This window comes from Chiloscyllium plagiosum, chromosome 23 (assembly GCF_004010195.1).
Source record: "Chiloscyllium plagiosum isolate BGI_BamShark_2017 chromosome 23, ASM401019v2, whole genome shotgun sequence".
NCBI classification, from domain to species: Eukaryota; Metazoa; Chordata; class Chondrichthyes; order Orectolobiformes; family Hemiscylliidae; genus Chiloscyllium; species Chiloscyllium plagiosum.
In genome coordinates this window covers 349,047-371,367 of record NC_057732.1, presented here as the reverse complement: position 1 = coordinate 371,367, position 22,321 = coordinate 349,047, and the positions used below count along the sequence as shown (strand labels likewise).

At 41.3% G+C, this 22,321-nt stretch overlaps 1 protein-coding gene across 2 annotated transcripts in view; it reads left to right on the top strand.

The window, feature by feature from the left end:
- The window catches only part of appl2 (adaptor protein, phosphotyrosine interaction, PH domain and leucine zipper containing 2), a 151,704-nt gene that overhangs the window by 83,293 nt on the left and 46,090 nt on the right, over positions 1-22,321 (top strand). For both annotated transcript variants that reach the window (XM_043713268.1, XM_043713267.1), the window contains 5 exons: positions 3,608-3,666; positions 8,279-8,425; positions 9,599-9,681; positions 9,932-10,093; positions 15,672-15,860. In XM_043713268.1, the coding sequence (XP_043569203.1) occupies positions 3,608-3,666; positions 8,279-8,425; positions 9,599-9,681; positions 9,932-10,093; positions 15,672-15,860 (640 nt within the window). The remainder of the gene's footprint in view (positions 1-3,607; positions 3,667-8,278; positions 8,426-9,598; positions 9,682-9,931; positions 10,094-15,671; positions 15,861-22,321) is intronic.

Here is a 22,321-nt window from a genome sequence, read left to right as displayed (position 1 = left end):
CGGCCAATGCAGCGGACAGCTGGAACTGACAACCGGAAGCGGCAGATACAAATCACTATAAATGCCGGAGGAAACATCACAGAAGCGCTTCACAGGAGGCTCCCAAGCACTGAGGATGTCACCTAGACAGGGGACGAAATGTCTGCAACACAAATTCCCAGCTCGGCGAACAGAACCACAACAACGAGCACCCAAGCTACAAATCTTCTCCCAAACTTTGAAGCTTGTTTATACAGTATTTTTATGCCTACTATGATAAACACTTATTTTAAACAGAATATCTCTCTTACAGTGAGCATGACTCACAGGCCTGACAGCATTTGCTGTCATGTGCGCCTTGAGTCATCTACGTTAGCCTGATCATATTTGCTGTCACACACCACTTTAGTCAGCCTAGCTACCTTCAGATGCCCACCTCCACAGGTGAAGTGGAAATGTTATGGAAATGGAACTGGCTGAGTTGCTTTGGAGAGAGCTGGCAGGGAAAGGAAGGGCCAAGAGGCCAACATTTTCTTTCAAATAACTATCCATTGATTGTGTTCGATAATTGTAGAAAATTGAATTTTTGAAATTTCTATTTTTTAACAGCAGTCTTCGGTTTTTCATTGTTTAAGTCCAAGGTAAACAGACACAATGTCAGCAGCGTTTAACTCATCAAAAGTAAGACTCGTTTTAATCTTCAGCATTAACATCATAAACATTCTGTTCAGCTATTAGAATGAGAAGAGCGGGGATGCAGAATAAATTATGGTCTCTCTACCCAGCACTTCCTTCTCTGAGCTTAGATATGAGGTCTGGAGTCCTGGCCTCTTCGCTGGATGTTTGGATGGGAATGTACTGAAGATCCCCTACTGGTCATCTGTAGATTCTACTGATAGTAATCTCTGATCTACTTCTAAACTTAGAATTACCTGACGTTCTGACATACCTGAAATTGCTGAATTTGTGTATTTGATTAAAATTTCAGTAACATTGCTGCACTGATGTGGGTGCATGTTGCATCTTACAACATTTGTTAGTTGGCTTCATGCCACTGAGACTGTAGATAGTTGAATACATCTGAGAGCTCAGAGATTGCATTCTGTACCAATCTGGAGGGTACACAAGTTGTCACAACTACTTTTCTACTGCTTGGATGAAACTGGTTTGTGAAAGAATATCTCACAGGTCGTTCTGTTGTAGTGCGTGTTTCGTCAACGTGAATTCATTACAATGTGACTGATGAAGTGGGGACGCTGTTTCTACAGCGTGAACTTTTAAAGCATGTGTTGGCTGTAACGCGATTGCAGCGCCAACACTTAAAGTGCTATTTCTAAAGCACAGTTTTTCTGTAACACGGGGTTGCACAAGAACGCAACTATTGCGTTTTAAAGAACTGATTGTATTTAAAAATTCTGCCAGAATGAGCCAGGATTTTTTTTAAAGGTGTGCAATGTTTACAAATGATACAAACTGATTGTGCTATTAAAAAAATGAAATTGTTAATACCTTTGTAACAACCGTCCACTGAAAAGCTGATTGAGAAAAAGCATTGTGCAGTGTTATTTGCATGCCAAGATTTTGAAATTAATTCTTTTTTAATGGGACCCACATCATCTTCTCATTTGTTCATGAATGCCATCTGTAACAACGTGGTTTAAGGAAAACTGGGAAGGTGTTTGAACCAGAAAACACTCATGTTAGTACGAAGTTATGTCGTACCCTCCAGATTGGTATAGAATGCAATCTCTGAGCTCTCGGATGTATTCAACTATCTACAATGAACCATAGCTCTAGAGCAATGCCGAGGTAGCCCAGGATACTGGGTCAGCACAGGTGAGGAAAATACCACAAGCATCAGCACCTCCTGAGCCATTGAAAGGAAAACAATTCCATTTTATACATGACATTGTTCAAAACATTTTGTTTATCCATCCTTTAGGATTGTGCTTAACACCTTGTCCACAACAGAAGTAAAGGTTGTTCTCATTAGATAGGAACAACTGGTAGTGGTGGTCACCATGCCTCAGGCAATGAGAAAGATTGAGAAAAAGATACCTTAATGGTAACCTCAGTTGGTGTGGGAATTGAACACATGCTGTTGGTGTCACTCTGCAACGGAAACCAGCTGTCTAGGCAACTAAGTGACCCCCTCAGCCACAATACATTAGCACAGATGAGTAGACTTTTTTTATACGTGACCTTTTATTCAAGTAATCAGTATAGATTTCTCAATTTGTGATTTGTCCAGAAATATATATTCCTCTGTGTCCCAGCTTTAAAATGGGAACAGGAGTAATTTATTGTGTATTCTACCTGGTACCAATGTGTTTTGCTCAAAGAGCTCGTAGAGAAATTGCAGTTTTAATGTGAGCATAAGGTGGAAACTAAATCTTGTGATCTACACTTGTTCCTAAATCTTTAATTTTTTTGCTCTTATCATCTTGTGCTGGGAGCCAGAGGGTGATTAATCGGTGGAATCCATTGCTGTAAAAGGCTGTGGAAGCCAAGACATTTAAGACAGAGATAAATAGTTTCTTGATTGGTAAGCAGATCAAGGGTTATGGGATGAAGGCAGGAGAATGGGGTTGAGAAGAATATCAGTCATGATATGTTCTGCTTTTTGTGCACCTATATATTCACTAAAATGTCTAATACCTCCTTTCCTATGATTCCCTCTTATATTTCCATCGATTTTCTATTTGAATGCAAATTGTTAACTGACTTCTAATACACGATAATAGAGCAGAAATAAGCCATTTGGTACATTGAGCCTGCTACATCATTCTGGCTGATCTATTAATTTTCAACTCCATTTTCCTATCTTTTCCCCCTAGCCCTTGATTCCCTTACTGTTCAAAAATCTGTCTACTTCAGATTCGAACATAATTAACAGCTAAGCTTTAAATAGGATGTCCACATATTCATTATCCTCTGAAAAAAAAACAAATCCTACTTTTTGTCTTAAATGGGTGAGCGTTTACCTGCAGATTGTTCTAGATTCTTTCACAATTGGAAGAAACCACTCAGCATCTCCCCTGTCAAGCTTCTTAAGAACATTGTGTTTCAATAAGGTCACTTGTCTTCTAAACTGCAGTGAGTACAGATACAACTTAATCAACCTCACCTCATAAGAAAATACCTTCAAATCTGTGGTCAACTTGGCAAACCTTCTCTGGACTGCTCCCAATGTCAATATGTCTTTCCTTGGATAATTATTCACAGTATTCTAGATGTAGTCTAACTAATACCTTATATAGTTTTAGCAATGATGTGGAGGTGCCGATGTTGGACTAGGGTGGGCAAAGTCAGTAATCACATGACACCACGGTATAACCCAACAGGTTTATTTGAAATCTCGAGATTTTGGAGTGTAGCCCCTTTATCAGCCGAAGTGAGAGGGACGCACACAGAACACAATTTATGGCAGAGAGATCAAAATATGAATACGAATAGTGTGAGTGGAATGTCAAATAATAAGTCGAATAATAATAAGACCAAGTGTTAGATGGTGTGTCAAAATAAATCTGACTGATTATTATTTAATCTGAATATTCTGTTCTTAGAGTGATTTTGTTTTAAATAATTCAATGCCTGAAATAACTAACTGCTATCTCTATTCCTATAGAACATGATGCGGCAATGGCAAAATACAGCAAACTGCCCAAGAGAAGAGAAAATGAAAAGGTACTGGGTAGATGTGGAAGTTGATTTTGGTAGTGATATTACAGGGACAGGATTGAAGGAATCATCTATATTTTGTTTTGTAGTCAATGGGAACTTAATATCAGGCACAAAGTGTGTGCAAGAGAATCAAATTACTCGATTTATTTCTAGCCAGCCATCTTGCATAATGTGTTGGACAGATTTTTGATTAATATTTTTAATGCATTTGAGTTTATTACATCTGATCTCCTTTATTTACTCTTTTTTTCCTTTTCTCTTTACCTCTCTTAGATTTTCCTTTCCTATCAACATGCCGCCTTTAATTTCCCTTTTGGGTACTTCAGTAGTGATAAATCGTTACTTTAAACCTATCAGCCTCTTTATCCTTTCTATTCTCCTGCTTCGTCCCAGGTGAGACTCCCTCTGGGGTAACTAGGAGAAGATGAGGACTGCAGATGCTGGAGAGTCAAAGTCGAAAAGTGTAGTGCTGGAAAAGCACAGCAGGTCAGGCAGCATCTGAGGGGCAGGAGAGTTGATGTATCAGACATGAACCCTTCATCAGGAACCCTTTTTCAGCCAGCACCACGCTTTTCGACTCACTCTGGGGTAAGCCTAGAGCATCTCTCTGCGCCTCTCTTGCAGTCATCTGAAGACTGAAGCATTCTTGCTTCCTTCCAATAGCAATCCCAGTTGCCTAGCCTACCTTTCTGCCAAGTTGGCCCAAAAAGAACTAATCTTTCTCATCCCTTTACTATTCTGCTTTTCTCTGCCATTGCTGATCCTGTGGATTCTCTGTATATTCTGTGGAAAAATACATGTTGTAGGTTGAGGAGAGGCTAGTGCAAATCACCGATGTGAACTGGTGCACTGGGAGCTAAGCAGATTCCTGTGACACTGAGGTCTGATTCCATAGTTTTTGTACCTTGACTCAGTATGGGAAATGCAAATCCAAGAAGTATCTGCATCTTGGAGAACAAAAGGAAAAAAACAGTAGAACCTTAAATGGTGCATACTGGTCCAACTTGTCTTGTATACTTGAAAATGGAGCTCCAGTACAATCAGTAGACCATTTCCAAGTATCACGGTTCCTTCCCTCTGGCTTAAGCCTACAGATTGGGGCTTCCTCTTCTGCTTTGTGTAAAATTTCTATTCCATTTTCTATCTGCAACATTTGATTCACTGTTTTTCAAAGAGCAAGAAACATTTTATAGTAATGATGCTGCTGACGACTTTTGTGCAGTTGTACACAGACTAGTATGCTCAGGCTACAGGGTAGCTGTAGAGGTTGAGTAGGCAAGTGCCAATGCAATCCTTGATCTGGGTATAGACAGGCTGATCTCTCAGCAGAGTTGTAAAACTAATTTTTGTCTCTCTCGTTTCACATAATAGACTGTAATTTGCTGCATTACAGTACTTAAGAGTATTTGCTAATGTTAAACGTGCATTACCACAAAGAGGGTTTTAATTTTTTTGTGTGTCAAGTGGCAAAGTATTGTCCCTGAAATGGCAGTGGGGAAATAGGCCATCTCTAGTGTGAATGAACAGGATAAGTAGCTGATGAAGTCTGGGATATAAATTTGCGCAATGACTGAAGAAGATGAATTGGCATTGTTGAATTTCATGCCAAATTAGGCATAAGAAAACACTTTTGAAGAAAGAAAAGACAGAATGATTGCCATTCAGGTAATGAAGAGTAGAGGGAGTGGTCAGAAGGTTGGAGTTGAAGCCCAAGATCAGTCCAGAGCATCAACTCACCAAGACTACTTCAAGAGTACCTTCCAGATCAGTGAGCTGTACCATCTAGAAGGACAAAGTGGCAGATACATAATAGTTTCAGAGTCATAGAAACAGGAGTAGGCCATTTGGCACGTCGAGTCTGCTCTGTCATTCATTAAGATCATGGCTGACCTATCCATCGTCTGAGCTTCTCCTACCTGCATTAAACCCACAACCCTCAATTCCTCTACCATGCAAAAACCCATTCAACTTTGTCTTGAATATATTTAATGAAACTGCCTCTGCTGCTTCCTTGGGTAGAGAATTCCATAGATTACTGTCTGGGAAAAGCAGTTCCTCCTCATCTCTGTCCTAAATCTACTCCCCTAATCTTGAGGCCATGTCCCCTAGTCCTAGTCTCACCCACCAGTGGAAACAACTTGCCTGCCTCTATCGTATGTGCCTCTTTCATAATTTTATGTATCTATAAGATCCCCTCTCATTCTTCTAAATTCTAGGAGCACAGTCCCAGGGGGCTTAACCTCTCCTCAGAGGATACCCCCCTCATCTCCGGAATCAACCTGGTGAGCCTCCTCTGCACGGACTCCAAAGCCAATTTATCCCTCAAGTAAGGAGACCAGAACTGCGCACAATAGTCCAGGTGTGGTCTCACCATTATCTTGTACAATTGCAGCAGTACCTCCCTGCTGTTAAATTCAATCTTTCTCGCAATGAAAGCCAATATCCCATTTGCCTTCCTGATTACCTGTTGTATCTGCAAATCAACCTGTAGTGATTCATGTACGAGCACTCCTAAGTCCCTCTGCACAACAGCATGCTGCAATCTTTCACCATTTAAATAATACTCTGACCTATTATTTTTACTTCCAAAGTGGATAACCTCACATTTACCAACATTGTACTCCATCTACCAGACCCTTGCCCACTCACTTAACCTATCTAAATCTCTGTGCAGACCCTCCATATCCTCTATACATTTTGCCTTTCCACTCAATTTAGTGTCATCACCAAACTTGGATATGTTACACCCTGTCTTCTCTTCCAAATCATTTATATGTATCCTGAACCGTTGCGGGCCTAACTCCTGTGGCACCCCGCAGAACACCACCAGCTGCAAATTTGGCATCAAACCCCAAACTATCCTGACTTGGAACCAGCATTCTGACTGCACAGGCAGTGAGAAGCTTCACACATGCTGATCATTGCCAGTGCACAGTTTCCACTTGTCGAAGTTGCTGCTGGACATGGATCTCAGAGGTCCATGTGTGGCAGCAAGACAAACTAGTGAGACTATTGTTTAGAACTACATCACAATTCCATCACTGTGACTGTGTTATAAAGTCCCAGAAATTCCCTTACTGACATCTTTGGTGGCCCAACATCCCATGGACTATTGTGTTTTAAAAGGTAAATCACCAGTATATTCACCAGGGCGATTAGGGAGGGTGGCACAGTGGTTAGCACTGCTGCCTCACAGCGCCAGAGACCCGGGTTCAATTCCCACCTCAGGCGACTGACTGTGTGGAGTTTGCACGTTCTCCCCGTGTCTGCGTGAGTTTCCTCCGGGTGCTCCGGTTTCCTCCCACAGTCCAAAGATGTGCAGGTCAGGTAAATTGGCCATGCTAAATTGCCCGTAGTGTTAGGTAAGGGGTAAATGTAGGGGTATGAGTGGGTTGCGCTTCAGCGGGGCGGTGTGGACTTGTTGGGCCGAAGGGCCTGTTTCCACACTGTAAGTAATCTAATCTAGAATAAGTAACGATGCCTACATCCTGCAAGTGAATAAAACAGTAGTGGAGCAGGCTTAATGGCACATATGATCAACTCCAGGACTATTCATGTGAAATTGTTGTGGTCAATTCCCAATTGTTTGTGTGTCAGAATTGTTTGTCGTCTTATGGCTGAAGCATCCAATGCAGGATTGGCATGGGCACCTAGAGAGGCAGTATTGGTACTTGGGGAAACATTTGCATCTGCATCATCTGGGCGCATTAGAAGTTACACATTTAGCACAGATAGCCCTCTCAACTAGCTGAACTAAATTTCAGTGTCTGTCAATACTTGGAGAGGTCACCTGCAGTGACCTCAAAAGAAGAGTCTACAATGTGGAAGTTTATAAAGCTCTCTGTTTGAATGTTCTTCTTTCGTTTATACTGATCACCACGTGTTTATTCTGAGAAACGTCTTACAAGATCATCTTGGTGATTCTGTTATCACTAGAAGACATAGTTGAATTTTCTGGAAGATGGTCTGCATGGTGTTGAGCCCAGCATCATAAAGGAATTCGTAGTTTGAGATTATTTCCAGCTTTCACATTCTCAGGGTGAACCTTGGTTGTCTTTCATGAAAGTGTTCCAGTGCTTTGATGTGCTGCCTATAGTAGTGTGCTGTTTGGATTCTGTACTAGACAGCAGGATGGTAAGGACAATGACCTTGTAGAATTTGATCTGTAATATCACTGTGATTGGGTTTTTACACTCATTGCCTTTTAAGTGTCTGTTAAAACTCATGAAATTGAGTTGATTTATGACAGTCATATTAAATAAAGCTTCCTTCTGTTCTTGTAACTGTTACTTGCAAATTGAAAATAATGAATTTGTTGTAATGTCCATCTAATTACAATATTAGTATTTAAGTATAATTATTATTCTAAAGTTTTGATATTCAATTTAGATTGAGTTTTTTTTTGTTTTTTTCCTTTCTGTTGTCATTAAATAAAGAGGGAATGCCACTAAAGGAACAGACATCATTCCTTTCTTACCCTGGCAAATCAATTATATGTGTAAGATCATTTAAAGATTAGATATGCACAATAGAGAATTGAAGTTATGCCACTTCATAATTGCAATGAAACCTGTTAGAAGCAAGTCCTCATTCATATACTGTTTCTGTTTTTCAGTTGAAGGCGGAAGTAGTAGCAGAAGTAGCAACTGCTAGAAGAAGGCAGCATCAGTCTTCCTTGCAATACTTTTGTGCCTTAAACGCTCTACAGTATAGGAAGAGGGTGGCAATGTTGGATCCATTGCTTGGTTTCACACAGGGTCAGGTCAGTAAATCTTTTGTGAAAATAAATTGTCCATCACAGCTCTGATGTCCCTCATTGGTCTCATGCTGGTTACTGCCCTCACATTCCTCATTGCCCTCATGTCAGTTGCTGCTCTGATGCCTTAAATTCCATCAATATGCCCATCATTGCCCTTTCATCCATCCTCATCCTGAGGCCTGTCCTGGCCCTCATCATGGCCCATTTTTCAGCTGTTATCCTGCAGATTTTATTCTCTAATACTCATGCTCATTAACTCATGCATGCACTCACTGACTCACTTAGCTTCCCATGTGAGCATGCATTCACATCCTCATTTGCTCAATCACGCACATGTATCTTCACTGACTCATGCCCTCAAGGTTTTTCATGTAGGCATGCTTGAATTCCAGCAAGCATGCACTTTCCTGTGAACTACTGTGCTCGTTCCCGCACTCACTCAAGTGCACACACTCATGTACTCTGCCACATGCTCAGTTGCACTCACCCATGAGCTAACTTACTATTGGGAGATCTCGGGAACACTTGCAGGAGTATTCCTTACTTCCTTTTCAACTCGAACCAAGTGGATTATGTCCTCGGTCTGTCAAAGACATCCTTTCTTTCCTCTGCAAAGGCTTCCCTAATTATTGTTGTCATCCCATTCTCATTTTTCCTACCATGCTTTCAGGATGCTTTCATGGAATATAAAGCAGCCAAACAGCACTATTTTTACTCATGTTTCTATCATTGTCATGAGCCATAAACATATTGCATCTGGGAACAGGAGTAGGAGTCTCCTTTCCCATTTGATGCTAATATGGCTGACCATATTCTTTCTCAGCTATTTGTGCTTGTAAATCACAAACCTTATTCATCACACGTTGTGCATTCCAAATCTCTCTGTACTCCCCATTGTCTTTAGTCTTGTCCTGCCCTGCTTAAGCTGGTACTGCTTTCTTTTATACACCACACTTATTCCTATATGAACTTTATTCCTCTTTTAAACCTCTGTCAATTTAGGTTAAACTCTCTCAACTACATCAATAAAACTCCCCAGAAGGACAAAAAATGCTTATTGATATCAGGTGTGAGAGTAGCCAGAGAATATTTAACAGCTATGTTGAACCAATCTTTGACTACAGAATATTTGAAACTTGTAAGAATGCATATATCTGATCATCTTCTGTCTTACAGATCAACTTTTTCAAGATGGGAGTGGAAATGTTTTCAAAGAAGCTCGAAGAATTTTTGTCTTCTGTTGCAACCATGGTTCAAAGGTTGTAAATAATTATTTTTTTCCCAAAACTAGAGGTTGACATTTTATACATTTGACTTTCCTGGTTCCAGAGGTTGATCATTTGGTTGTTTTTATAGTTTTCAAAAGAGGAGATACTCAATGTCTCACCTGTTCAATGTGAAAAGCGTAATTTTTCATTATTAAGGATTTATTTTTGATAGTTTGTCAAATATTTAAAATGTGATGTTGATACTGTGCTAAATGTGTGTTGTATGTTATCCAATCCTCAGTATCCAAGGGCAACTGGATGCAGAGGCTGAAAGCATGAGATTGGTCCAACAGGAGCTGCTGCTGGCCAATGAGTCCATCTATATTCCTGACAGCAACACTACTACATCAAAACCAGCTAACAGAAACCTCCTTCAAAAGGCTGGCTACCTGAATATTCGAAAGTAAGAGTATTACAATTTAATTTTATTTGATCTGAAACTTCCAAGACTAAAAATTTGCCCTTGTTTCGACCTGTCGTCCTTTGACTCCACTGGTCAGTACCCATTGTGCTGACAAGGCGGAATATCATCAAGATCAGAATGGCTCATCAGACCAGGACTATGTGTTTGAATGAAACCCTTGCTTGACAGTGTGTGTGGTGCTGGAAAAGCACAGCAGGTCAAGCAGCATCCGAGGAGCAGGAAAATCAATGTTTCGGGCAAAGGCCCTTCATCAGGAATGAGGTTGGGAGCCTCTGGAATGGAGAGATAAATGGGATGGGGGTGGGGAGAGAAGGATGGGATAGGTCATGAGGACAGTGCTGAAACTTGCACTCTCAGCTTCCTACCCCCCAGCCCCACCCCTTCCCATTTATCTCTCCAGTGCTGAGGCTTCCAGCCTCATTCCTGATGAAGGGCTTTTGCCCGAAACGTCGATTCTCCTGCTCCCCAGATGCCTCCTGACGAGCTGTGCTTTTCCAGCACCACACTCTTTGACTCTGATCTCCAGCATCTGCAGGCTTCACTTTTGCCTAGAGTGTGGAACTCGCTGGCTGCTCAAGATACGCCTGTTAATGTGGTGAGAGGGTTAAGTAGGTTTCTTCAGGCATTTCATCATTGATTAAGATTGAGGTATTCAGTATTGTGGTTAAAATATTTTCCAGCTGACTGGAGCTTTCTTTAAAAGTCTGGCTACGTTGACATTTAAAAGTTGGGCATTGCAATTTAATTTCTGAGTGATCATCCATAACACCAAAATGACCATCACAGATGCAGCCCATGACCTGAGCTGTCCATGACAAGTCAGACCACAGGGAGCGTCTGTGCTTGCATTGATAGTCACCCTGTTCTGTGATATCATGATTGTGAGTGCTGCTGACTCTGGAGCAGCATATACTGGAATGTATGCTAGGTGCTAAGTAAAGCTGGCACCCTGAGTGGTGGTGGCATTCTGCACTGGAAATAGGACTTGAAGGGCCTGCATTGGCAGCCTATAACAGAGTGGGTGCGGACCTGCGCAGCAAGTCAGCCTCCTTATTGCCTTGACAGGAAGGCTGAGGGAAGAAGGTGAGTGGGAGATAAGGGGAGGTAGTTAAGAGAGGGAAAGTGCATATTGCTGCAAAGGGGCGAGCTCAGTTTCAAGCTAAAGTAAACCTTTTTTTATTTTCTTGTACTGGTACGTTACACCTAGACGGGCAGTTGCTTACCATCATTTCAAAATTACGTCAACTTTCCGTCTGCTATTTGTATCACCTAGTGATGACGTTCATAGGATACTCAGTCTTTCATTTTATTAAACCTAATGGTGTTACCATTGAAATTATAGAATGGGATACGCATGTGTTTATATGCATGTGTGAGATCTCTCATCAACCTTCCTGAGGTCTGATCTCAAGTTAGTGAAAACTGATAAAGCCGGCACAAGCCTCTACAGATTCCTATTGAAATCACAACTGACCTTGCTTTCAGTTACTGGGAGCATATTAAATACTGCACAATTTACAGAATAGAATTTCTGTTCTATTTAGTGTATAGACAAAGAGAACTGATGGGAAACATGGACTGCAAAGAATCCTCACAGTGTTTGGCATTTCACACCAATAATTGGATTGGAAAATGACAATGTAGCACCCATGTTCAAGGAAAGATGTAAGAATATACCTAGTAACTTCTGGCTGGTCACTCTCTCATGAGCGTAGTAAGGTTTTAGAAATAGTAATAAGAGAAGATAACACGCACTTGAAGATATTTGAATTAAGGAAAACTAGCACAGATTTGAAAAACACAAATTGTGCTTAACTAATCTTGTTAAATCCAAAAAGTTTTAAGGAGGAAACGCAGTGGATGTTTATTTGGATCTTAAGAAAACATTTGACAAAATAGAGGCTCATGGATCAGCTGGTTGGTCTGGATAAAAATTTGGGTAATGACAGATTACAGCAAGTCACATTCCATGCTTAATTTTCATATGAGAGGAGGATAGGCAGTGCTATTCCCCAGGATCCACTGCTAGGATACGGTGCTTTGTTTGCTGTATGTCTTAAATATTGAAACAGATTAACATTTCACAATTTGATGATGATACTAAACATGGAGATGTGTCAAACAGTGAGGATGATAACACTTGACTGCAAGGGGAGATAACTAGATTAGAAAAAAGGATGGGCTATTGGCAGGTGATATGTTAGAGGGAGGTGGTACATTTTGGCAGAAAGGATGGGGAGGAGCAATATAGACTCTGACACAGTTCTAAAGCGTGTGCAGGAATAGAAGCACTTTGAGATGCATGTGCACTGATCTTTGAAGGTTGCAGGATGTTTTGAAAGAATATTTTGCAAAACGCGTAAGACCTTTACCTTCACAAATTGAAGTAGTGAACAGCATTCCTTCTAACCTATGCAGGGAGTCACTCAGCTGCTCCAAGGGCCTGCACATGCTGAATGGTGTCCAAAGCACTGGTTCCACATATGGAACTCAATGGTGTGCATGGATTTCAGATGTCCATGCAGTGCAATAGAAGTAGAAGAAATGTAGGTATTGGGTATTAAGGTTTGGAAGTAGTGCAGAGTTTGTAGAGCCCTTGCATAATCGATGGTCACAGATATGGTGCTGGAAGGTTGGCTAACATGGTGCCACTATTTAAGAAAGGTGGTAAAGAAAAACCAGGGAACTATAGACCGGTGAGCCTGACATCGATGGTGGGCTAATTATTAGAGGGAATCTTGAGGAACAGGATTTACATGCATTTTAAAAAGCAAGGACTGAATAGGGATAGTCAGCATGGCTTTCTGCACGGGAAATCCTGTCTCACTGAGTTTTTTTGAAGAAGTAATGAAGAGGATTGATGAGAGCAGAGCAGTAGATATGACCTATACGGACTTCAGTAAGACGTTCGACAAGGTTCCTCATGGTAAACTGAGTTAGCAAGGTTAGATTACATGGAGTACAGGGAGAACTAACACTTGGATATAGAACTAGCTTGAAGGTAGAAGACTTTGAAGGTGGTGATGGAGTGTTGCTTTTCAGACTAGAGGCCTGTGACCAGTGGTGTGCCACAAGGATCAGTGCTGGGTCCACTTTTGTCATTTATATAAATGATTTGGATGTGAACATAGGAAATATAGTTAGTAATGTTGCAGGTAACATCAAAATTGGAGGTGTAGTGGACAGTGAAGAAGGTTACCTCATTAAAACGCGATCTTGATCAGATTGGCCAAAGAGCCGAGGAGTTTAATTTAGATAAATGTGAGGTGCTGCATTTTGGAAAAGCAAATCTTAGCAGGACTTATACTTAATGGTAAGGACCTGGGAAGTGTTGCTGAACAAAGAGGCATTGGAGTGCAGATTCATAGGTCCTTGAAAGTGGAGTCGCAGGTAGATAGGATAGTGCAGAAGGTATGTTTGCCTTTAATGGTCAGTGCATTGAATATAGGTGTTGGGAGATCATGTTATGGCTGTATAGGACATTGGTTAGGCCAGTTTTGGAATATTGAGTGCAATTTTGGTCTTCTTCCTATTGGAAGGATGTTCAGAAAAGATTTACAAGGACATTGCCAGGGTTGGACGATTTGAGCCAAAGGGAGAGGCTGGAGAGACTCAGTAGGCTGGGGCTGTTTTCCTTGGAGCGTCTGAGGCTGAGGGATGACCTTTTGGAGGTTTATAAAATCATGAGGGGCATGGATAGGATAAATAGACAAAGTCTTTTCCCTGGGATGGGAAAGTCCAGAATTAGAGGGCATAAGTTTAGGGTGAGAGGGGAAATATTTAAAAGAGACCTCAGGGGCAAAGTTTTCGCAGCGAGTGGTGTGTGTATGGAATGAGCTGCCAGAGGAAGTGGTGGAGGTTGGTACAATAACAACATTTAAGAGAAATCTGTATGGGTATATGAATAGGAAGGATTTAGAGGGATATGGGCCAAGTGCTGGCAAATGCCGACTAGATTAGGTTCAAATATCTGGTAGGCATGGACAAATTGGACTGAAGAGTCTGTTTCCGTGCTGTACATTTCTATGACTCTGTGACTGTATAACCCTGGTTTACCTAGTCCTATCCAATGCTCTTTAGGAAAGATGTGAAGGTACTGAGGAGATTTACCAGAGGTGGCATGGTGGCTCAGTGCTGCTGCCTCTCAGTGCCAGGGACCCGGGTTTGATTCCAGCCTCGCGCGACTGTCTGTGTGGAGTTTGCACATTTTCCCCGTGTCTGCGTGGGTTTCCTCTGGGTGCTCCAGTTTCCTCCCACAATCCAAAGATGTGCAGGTTAGGTGATTTAGCCATGCTATGTTGCCCATAGTGTTCAAGGTGCATTAGTTAGGGGTAAATATAGAGCAATAGGGTAGGGGCATGGATCTGGGTGGGTTACTCTTCGGAGCAGTGTGGACTTGTTGGGCTGAAGGGCCTATTTCCACAAATAAGGATTCTATGATTCTAAAATTCTGAGAAACAAGAGATTTGAGTAACAAGATTAATTTGGAGAACCTGATGTTGTTCTCCTTAGAGTAATGGACAAAGTCAGTAGTCACATGACACCAGGTTATAGCCCCAACAGGTTTATTTGAAATCACAAGCCTTCAGAGCACTGCTTCTTTGTCAGGTGAAGGAGCCTGATGGAGCATGACACTTCACCTGACGAAGGACCAGTGCTCTGAAAGCTAGTGATTTCAAATAAACCTGTTGGGCTTTTACCTGGTGTTGTGTGACTTCTGACTTTGTCCAACACCGGCACCTCCACATCATTGAGTAACAGAGGTTAAGGGGAGATTTTATAGACATGTACAATATTATGACAGGCTCAGATCAGGTTAATAAAGAAGTGGTGTTTCCATTTAACAATGGTACCACGACTAAGGGCCACAGATTCAAGATTTGAGGCATAATAAAATAGGAATTGTGAGGAGAAATGTTTTAATACTGAAACTCTAACTTGATTCCCATGAGTGTGATGGAAGCCAAGAATAAAGATTGATTTTGAAATAAAATTGAATTGGTAATTGGTGGAAAGAAACTTGCAGGGCCACAGGGGTACAAAGAGAGAGTGAGATACACTAGAACACTCTGCAGAGAACAGGCATGAACACAATTAGCTGGATAGTCTCCTTCTGTACTGTAACATCCCCTGATGAGTACTGGGGGCAATGGGGAGATTGCACAGAAAAGTTCACAATGATTACAATGTTCCTTGACCAAATTATGCCTGCACAATGTCACAGCAGTTCTGCTGAGGTGCCTGTTCGTCAATTGGTTTGTCATTTAGCAATGGCAACAACAAGGATCATCTTCAATTCCTGGAGACTTTCGGATGATCCTGGAGATTTGGCAACCTCCCTTCCATTCCATCACACACCTTCCCATTTGTTCTTCCCCCACCTCTTTTACCTCTCTGACGTACTTATTTACAAATTGTTAATTCCAGTTCTGACAAAGGACAATCAGCTAGAAGCATAACTCTATTCCTGCCTTTTTTTGTTTCCATTCATTATAAATGTTTCCTCTGTTAAGGTAACTCAGTATAATTACATCTCTTTGTCTCTTTATTCCATTAGTAAAACAGGCCTGGTGTCTACATCCTGGGAACGGTTATATTTTTTTACACAAGGAGGTAACCTGATGTGCCAGCCACGAGGAGCAGTAGCTGGTGGACTGATCATGGACCTGGATAATTGCTCGGTTATGGCAGTAGATTGTGAGGACAGAAGATACTGTTTCCAGATTACTTCACCTTCAGGAAAAATGTATGTAACTACCACAACTCTTCTGTACAACATTCTTCAATCAGTTTCACACCTTTTGCTGAAGTTATCATTTAATTGCTTTTACATTTCTCCAAATCTGTGTTTTATACTTATGGGTAGCCTTATGGCTGAATTAAACTTTCAAGGTTGAGTTGCTAACCTAGGTGTTCATTACTGAAGCAGGGTAATTTTATTTATAAACTAAAATCATCTACATGGTAGTTGGAAGCAATTGTAAATGTCAGGCTGCCTTTAGTGACTAGCTTTCATTTTTAATTCTGAGAAGTGTCATAGAATCATTGGACCATGTCAGGAATGAGCTGCATGTCACAAATTATTTGATTCTTTCCCCAGTTTTTCAATTGAGAACATAGAATGTTCATACAACTTATAATTGGTGGATGTCTTGAGTATATGTGCATTAATTTCCAGCCAGCTTACGCAAAAGGTTTTCTTGTTCTGCCAACTAACAGCCAGGAATAGATTTCCTTTCCAACTCGTGTTGCACCATCAACTTCCTGCTCAGCCAACTTTCCATCCCCTTCAGTTTTGAAGAAGGATCAAGCCAGACTCAACATTAACTTAATTCTCACTCCACAGATGCTGCCAGATCAGTTGAGTCACTCCAGCATTTTTTGTTTTGTGAATTTCCCTTTATTCTACCATAAGCCACTGTGTCTACAGCTGCTGAGGCCATAAACTGTTGGATTCATTCCCTGAATCCCTCCATCTCTCTATCTCTCCTTTTCTCCTTCAAGACTCTGGTGCTCCTAATTCCTTAAGTGACCACGTCAAATTTTGTTAACATAGGAACAGGAATAGGTCAGTGTGCAACCATCATAATTTTATGTCATCAGTAACCATGGTTTTGCAGCTCCCTATCCCATCATCTAAGTCATTAATAAATAAAAAGAAATGTTCAGACCCTAATCCAGTTTTTTGTCAATTAGAATTGCTTGCTATCCTTGTTTCTGTTTCCTACCATTCAACCAGTTTCATAACCAGGACAATAATTTACCTTCAAGTCATGAGTTTCAACTTTTCCTCTCAGCCACCGATGAGGGACTTAACAATTGCCATCAGGGAGTACATGTAAATAATATTCATGGACATTCCCATTTCCCTACTTCTGCCATTTTTTCAAACACTTCAACCAAGTATGCCAGACATGACCTGTCCCTTATGAATACACACTGGCTCTCTCTGGTCAGTTCAGAGTTTTCAAGGTGTCTTTGATTATGTAACATTCTGAGAAAGGATCTCTGGACTCGAAATATTAACTCTGCTTTTTCTCGATACGTGCTGCCAGACCTTCTGAGTTTCTCCAACAGTTTGTGTTTTTGTGATTTTTGAAAAGATTTGTAGCTCATGTTGAGGTTGTAAGTTAGCTTGCTGAACTGGTAGGTTGTTCTCAGACATTTTGTCACCATGCTAGGTAACATCAGTGAGCCTCCATTGAAGCGCTGGTGTTCTGTCACACTTTATGTTTACGTATCTTGGGTTATAATATCTTTTCCAACTCTTTTTCTCAGAGGTTGGTAAATGGGATTCAAATCGATGTGTTTATCGATGGAGTTTGGTTTGACTGCCAGGCCTTTAGGAATTCCTGTGTGTGTCTCTGTTTGGCCTGATCTAGGATGGATGTGTTGTCCCAGTTGAAGTGGTGTTCTCCTTCGTTCTGTGTGTAAGGATACTGGTGATAGCTGCTCATGTCATTTGGTGGCTAGTTGGTGTCCGTGTATCGTGATGGCTAGTTTCCTGCCTGTCTGTACGACTGGGGGAAGGCCAATTAGACCAAAACTCAACAGGAGTTGGGGAATGTAGATTGGGAGCAGCTGTTTGAAGGGAAATCCACATTCGATATGTGGGAGGGTTTTAAAGAGAGGTTGATTAGAGTTCAGGAGAAATATGTTCCTGTGAAAATGAGGGATAGAAATGGCAAGATTAGGAAACCATGGATGACAGGTGACATTGCGAGACTAGTTGAGAAAAAAGGATGCATACATAAGGTCTAAGAGACTGAAGACAGACTTTGGAGGAATATCAGAAATGTAGGACCAATCTTAAATGAGGAGTTAAGAGGGCTAAAACGGGTCATGAGATATCCTTAGCATGCAAGGTTAAGGAAAACCCCAAAGGCTTTTATTCATATAGCAGGAGCAAGAGGGCAAGTCAGGAAAGGGTTGGCCCACTCAAGGACAGAGGAAGAAAGCTATACGTGGAGTCAGAGAAAGTGGATGAGATTCTTAATGAGTACTTTGCATCAGTATTCACCGAGGAGAGGGACATGATGGATGTTGAGGTTAGGGATAGATCTTTGATTGCTCCAGGTCAAGTCGGCACAAGGAGGGAGGAAGTGTTGTGTATTTTAAAAGGCATTAAGGTGGACAAGTCCCCAGGTCTGGATGGGATCTATCCCAGGTTACTGAGGGAAGCGAGAGAGGAAATAGATGGGGCTTTAACAGATATCTTTCTAGCATCCTTGAAAATGGGGGAGGTCCCAAAGGACTGGACAAATGCTAATATTGTCCCCTTGTTTAAGAAGGATAGCACAGATAATCCAGGTAGTTACAGACCTGTGAGCCTGATGTCAGTGGTAGGGAAACTACTGGAGAAGATACTAAGGGATAGGATATATACCCATTTGGAAGAAAATGGGTTTATCAGTGATAGGCAGCATGGTTTTGTGCAGGGAAGGTCATGTCTTACAAACCTAATAGAATTCTTTGAAGAGGTGACAAAGTTGATTGATGAGAGAAGGGATGTAGATGGCCTTTAATAAGGTTCCCCATGGTAGGCTGATGAAGAAGGTGGAGTCGCAAGGGCTCCAAGGTGTTCTAGCTAGATGGATAGAGAGCTGGTTGGGCAACAGGTGACGGAGTGTTGTCGTGGAAGAGAGTTTCTCAAAATGACCTGTGACCAGTGATGTTCCATTGGGAACACTGGGACCACTGTTGTTTGCCATGTACATAAATGATTTGGAGGAAGGTGTAGGTTGCCTCATTACCCAAGTTTGTAGATGACACTAAGATTGATGGAGTAGCAGACAGTGAAGGGGACTGTCAGAAAATGCAGCCGAATATAGATTGGAGAGATGGGCAGAGAAATGGCATATAGTGTTCAATCCAAACAAAAGCAAGGTGATGCAGTTTTGATGACCCATTTCAAGACCAAACAATACAGTAAATGAAAAAGTCCTAGGAAAATTGATGTACAGAGAGATGCGGGTGTTCAGAGCCATTGTTCCCTGAAGGTAGCAATGCAGATCAATAGAGTGATCAAGAAAGCATACAATGTGTTTTCCTTCATTGGACAGAGTGTTGAGTGCAAGAGTTGGCGGGTCATGTTACTGTGTATAAGACTTTGGCTCGGTCACATTTGGAATACTGCGTACAGTTCTGGTCACCACATTACCAAAGAATGTGGATGCTTTGGAGAGGGTGCAAAGGAGGCTCACCAGGAAATTGCCTGGTATGGAGGATGTTAGCTATGAAGAGAGATTGAGTAGATTAGGATTATTCTCATTGAAAAGAAGGAGGTTGAGCGGGGAACCTGATTGAGACCTCTTATAGAGGTGTAGCAAGTCTGGATTATCAAGAAACTTTTTCCCAGAATGGAGGACTCAATTACTAGGGGTCATGAGTTCAAAGTGAGAGGGGAAAAGTTATGGGAGATATACATGGAAAATTCTTCACGCAGAAAGTGGTGGGTGCCTGAAATGCATTGCCAGCGGAGGTGGTAGGGGCGGGAACATTAGCATGATTTAAGATGTATCTAGACAGATATATGAATGGGCAGGGAGCAGAGGGATACAGATCCTGTGAAAATAGACAGCAGATTTAGGTTGAGGATATGGATTGGCGCAGGTTTGAAGAGCCAAAGGTCCTGTTCCTGTGCTGAAATATTCTTTGCTCTTGTTTTGTTCTTTGATGCAGTGTTTGTTGCAGTCCTTGCATGGTAATTTGTAAATGACATTTGTTTTGCTGGTTGTTGGTACAGGATCTTTTAGGTTCATCAGTAGCTGTTTCAGTATGTTGATAGTTTTGTGGGCTACCATGATGCCAAGGGGTCGGAGTAGTCTGGTAGTCATCTCCGAGCTGTCTTTGATATATAATAGTGTGGCCAGAGTCTCTGGGTGTGTTGCATCTTCTTGTTTGGGTTTGTTGTTTAAGAATGAGTGGATTGTGTTTATCTGGTACCTGTTGTTCCTGAATACGTTGTAGAGGTATTTTTCTTCTGCTGCTCATAGTTCCTGGGTGCTGTCGTGTGTTTTGGCCCATTTAAATAATGTCATTAATACTATACGTCAAAGACATCTTAGAGATGACTACCAGCCTACTCTGACCCCTTGGCATCATGGTAGCCCACAAACCTACCAACACACTGAAACAGCTACTGATGAAACTAAAGGACCCAGTGTACCAACAATCAGTAAAACAAATGTCATTTACAAAATACCCTGCAAGGACTGCAACAACACTACATTGGACAGGCAGGCAGGAAACTAGCCACAGGATTCATGAGCACCAACTAACCACAAAAAACATGACCCACTATCACTAGTATCTTTAGACACAGATGAAGGAGGACCCTGCTTTGACTGGGGCAACACATTCATCCTAGGACAGGCTAAACAGAGAGACACACGGGAATTCCTGGAGGCCTGGCATTCAAACCGGAACTCCATCAATAAACATATCGATTTGGACCCCGTTTAACAACCTCTGAGAAAATGAACCAGAAATGATATCACACACCTAAACAGACCAAGACACACAAATAGAAAGCAGGACAGAACACCAGCACTTCGGCAAAGGCTCGATAATGATGTTACCTAGCATGGTGATAAGAAATGTCTGAGAACAAACCTACCAGCTCAACGAGCAAACTTACAACCTGTTTCTGTTTTTTTTGTGAAATTATAATTTCCTGTCTATTTCTCCACTCCTTTTAAACAGTGGAATGGCACATGGAATTTTCCATTCTCGGCTGAATCTGCAATAGCAATTATACCTGATTAACACTTCGTCCCCAACATTCAATATTCACTTTCTCTGCCACCACAAATCCAAGACTGCTAAGAACAGGAATACTGACTGCATGGGAATGCTACCAACATCTGCAGATTCTCTTCTGTGCCATACTCCATTCTGAATTGGATTTTTATCTTTGTTACTAAGTCAAAAAAAAACTGGAACTCCCTTCTTGGCATACCTAAACCACATGGTCAGCAAAGTTCAAGAACTTGGTTCAGCATCACTTTCTCAAGGGCAATAAATGCTGACCATTTTCAATTTTCCCTGTTATCTTATGAAACCCTTGAAGGTTAAATGTAATTGCCCTTCACAAATCCAAGCTGGCTTTTTGTTGCATGAGTAGTTGGCCAAGCAACTGTTAATTTTGTCCTGAATTATCATTTCTAAAAGCTTCCTCACCATTGAGTTAAAACTGACTTGACTGTAGTTTGTGTTTCATCGCTTCATCTCATATCTCAGCTATTTCCCTGTCTCCATTAGTCATTAATTAACTCCAGTTCTCTTCATGTCACTTACATGTTATCTATACTCACATTGGTGCTCTTTATTACCTCACTCTCTTACTGCTGTTCACGCTGTTGCCACTATGTTCCTGCTATTTACAGTCACAGCTGTCAGTTACTGATCTTTACACTGTCAATGTTCCGCACTCCTGCTCTTCACACACTGCATTCTTGCTCTTCCTATTCTCTCTACTCTGCGTCATTACTCTTCCCACTATCGCCACTCTGCATTCCTGTTCATTAGGAGCAGGAGTAAGCCATTCAGCTTGTCAAGCCTGTTCCACCATTCAGTGAAGTTATGGCTCATCTGTGTCCTAAATCCTGTGAACGATATCCCTTAACACCTTTGCATAACAAAAACTTATCTCTTTTTGATTTAAAATTAACAACTGATCCAGTATCCACTGCCATTTGTGAAAAAGAGTTCCAAACCTCTGCCAGCCATTGTGTGTATAAGTCTGACCTTAATTCTCAGACTATGCTTTAGGTTCTAAAGTCCCGAACTATTGAAAATAGTTTTTCTTTATCTATCCCATCTTTTCCTTTTAGCATATTGAAGATTTTGAACAGATTACCCCATAACCTTCTAAATTCTAGATAAAACAGGCCTAATTTGTATAATCTCTCCCCTCAACTTAACCCTTGAAGTCCAGGTATCATTTGTAAACCTATGTTCTACTCCCTCCCAGGCCAGTATATCCTATTTAAGTTAAAAATCACACAACACCAGGTTATAGTCCAATAGGTTTAATTGGAAGCACACTAGCTTTCGGAGCGACACTCCTTCATCAGGTGATAGTGGAGGGCTCGATCGTAACAGAATTTATAGCAAACATTTACCAGTGTGACGTAACTGAAATTATACATTGAGAAATTGATTGTCCGTTAAGCCTTTCATCTGTTAGAATACAGTGATAGTTTC